Source organism: Triticum dicoccoides, chromosome 3A, assembly GCF_002162155.2.
Source record: "Triticum dicoccoides isolate Atlit2015 ecotype Zavitan chromosome 3A, WEW_v2.0, whole genome shotgun sequence".
Classification (NCBI taxonomy): Eukaryota; Viridiplantae; Streptophyta; class Magnoliopsida; order Poales; family Poaceae; genus Triticum; species Triticum dicoccoides.
The window spans coordinates 658,002,097-658,004,378 of record NC_041384.1 but is presented as its reverse complement, the minus strand read 5'-3'; the positions used below and the strand labels follow the sequence as shown (position 1 = coordinate 658,004,378).

Sequence of the window (2,282 nt, the reverse complement as noted above, 5' to 3'; positions counted from 1 at the left end):
TCTCACAGACTAGATCTAGAACAAAACTATAAAAAATTCCTACATCACTCTGAGAGCCAGATTTGCTACATTCTCCGTCCCATAATATAATAGTGTTTTTTACATCAATATATGTCAAAAACGCTTTTATGTTATAAGACAGAGGAAGTACATTACAACCGAGTTTTGGCAAAAGAACATTGATTGGGAAGCTATACTATGTATATACAGTAATAGAGAGTAGAAAGCATGGACATGTGATGCAAAAATTATTTTCTAGTTCACTATTTGATATACATCACAGTCACTCTAGTGCAATCACTATTTTTGTTTTAATATGTATCATTATTAATCTTTCGTTCTCATATAGAACCAGCTATATTGATCACTGAACACCCATCTAAGATCCTTCCTCTGCCACTGCTCTAACATTTCCCTTTTCACCCGGCCACCTCCAGATCAGGGGCAGACACAGACCAATATTGTAAGGGATCTTAACATTTTCTATGCTAAGAAGTTCAAATGTCTCATGCATAAAATTGGCTAGTTAAATCTACACAAAAAGGAACTTTTTAGCTGCTTCTATATGAAGAATTGAAGACATAGAGAATTAAGCATGTCCTGAAATGAAATTCCGTAGATTTTTTTGGTTGACGTGTGCCCTCATTAATTAGTGTGTGGAGTATTACTAAGTTGCCCGTGTGTTGTACGGAACATCAAGATGCATTTATATGAGTAGTTTATCTTGTGAGAGATAAGGATGAACGAGGGAATGCCTTATCTGCAAATATGGAGAGGAGTGCGGGTATCTTTTTGCAAAATTGTCATAGTTTCCTTCCTATCCGTCAGATATAGATCGGACGGCTTATATTACAGGATGGCAGGCACACCATCATTACCAACTCTGTTTTCTATAAGAGTAGAGATATTGCTTAATCTTGAAAAATATATGTCACTGTTGATCCAGAGGATTGTGATAAAATTAGAGAGCAGTTTTAACTGGTCCCTCTTACCTTGTCTTTTCACATGAGAGGTAAAAGTATAAAATAGATTTGTGCCGTTGATTTCATTAAGTAGTGGGTCTGATAACTCTTACCTTTTTTACCCCATGTGAAAAGAGGATGTAAGAGGGATCATGTTAAAATTAAAAAAAGAGGTAAGAGGAACCATGCATGTTAAATGCTCATTTAAAATACCTTCAAGGATTAGGATCTTTCATTAGGTACGGTGGTTATTTTGACAAAACTAGTCAATGTGTACGTGCAATGCACGTTAATCTGAAAGTATATTAAGTGCATGCGGATATTGAGTAGGGTATTATTTAATTATGTGTTATCATGTGATTAGCACTATATTTGGTATGAGATTAACTGCACGCTAAACATGTTGAGTGCTCGACATTGAAGCAATCTAGGTTGTTGGATTGACATGATTTGATGGCCGAGATTAATTGGATCTGCCCCTTTGGGTCTTTTTTGTATTGGTATAGATATAATCTAGTAAAGTGTACTAATTGATAAGGGAGCACTCTTTGTTGTATTTGTAACAATAATGAACTATCCAACATTTATTTGTAGATTGCCAATTTGGACAACCGTGCATGTAGCTTTGGTCTTGCCATCCCCTTAATGTACCTCAGATATATATATGTAAAGGTCGATTGGCTAATATTAACCCACGAATGAGAACCTAAGTTCTGGTTGGGGCACCTGCCTTATATTGGGCTATTTTGGCTAACTTGAAATGGTATTTTTTTAAGCGGACAAATTCATATATGTAGGTGATCCTCGGTGGAACACACCGGAGCAGGTCATGGGCGTTGTTGTGGAAAAAGAGGAGAACATCACGAGAATGAGATGGGCATGCCGAACCTTGGAGACAACAATCATGGAGATCTTAGCTAACCTTGGGTGGATGTCTAACAAAAGAATTTGTGCCTAGTTTTCATTCCATGCTCATGAACAATGTGTGTTCTATTTGGGCCATTTATTGGTTTCTTTAAATCAGCTGGAGGCTGGAACTATGTAATAACCGAAGGTTGAGCCTATGCATTATGGAGAAAACATTCCCATTTCTTAAAAAATCTTGAAGGTAAGAAAATTGGGAATTCGGGAGAATGACGAACTCTAGGATTCAACTTTTGCTAAGTTGGGCTCTAGATGGAAGCACGTTGCTTGGGTGGCTCGGTGTGAATACTCGTAAATGGCCAATTAGCCAGCCTGATGGCCTAGTTATGCCCTCCCTCCTTCCACTTGCGGCCCACCTTTTCTTCAACAAAAATTGCCCAACAGATGTCAGAGATG

At 37.6% G+C, this 2,282-nt stretch overlaps 1 protein-coding gene across 2 annotated transcripts in view; it reads left to right on the top strand.

The window, feature by feature from the left end:
- Positions 1 to 2,070, top strand: part of LOC119270003 — a 3,249-nt gene extending 1,179 nt beyond the window's left edge. For both annotated transcript variants that reach the window (XM_037551946.1, XM_037551945.1), the window contains exon 2: positions 1,760 to 2,070. In XM_037551946.1, coding sequence (XP_037407843.1) covers positions 1,760 to 1,920 — 161 coding nt within the window. In that variant the 3' untranslated portion in view covers positions 1,921 to 2,070. The remainder of the gene's footprint in view (positions 1 to 1,759) is intronic.
- Positions 2,071 to 2,282: the final 212 nt, after the last annotated feature.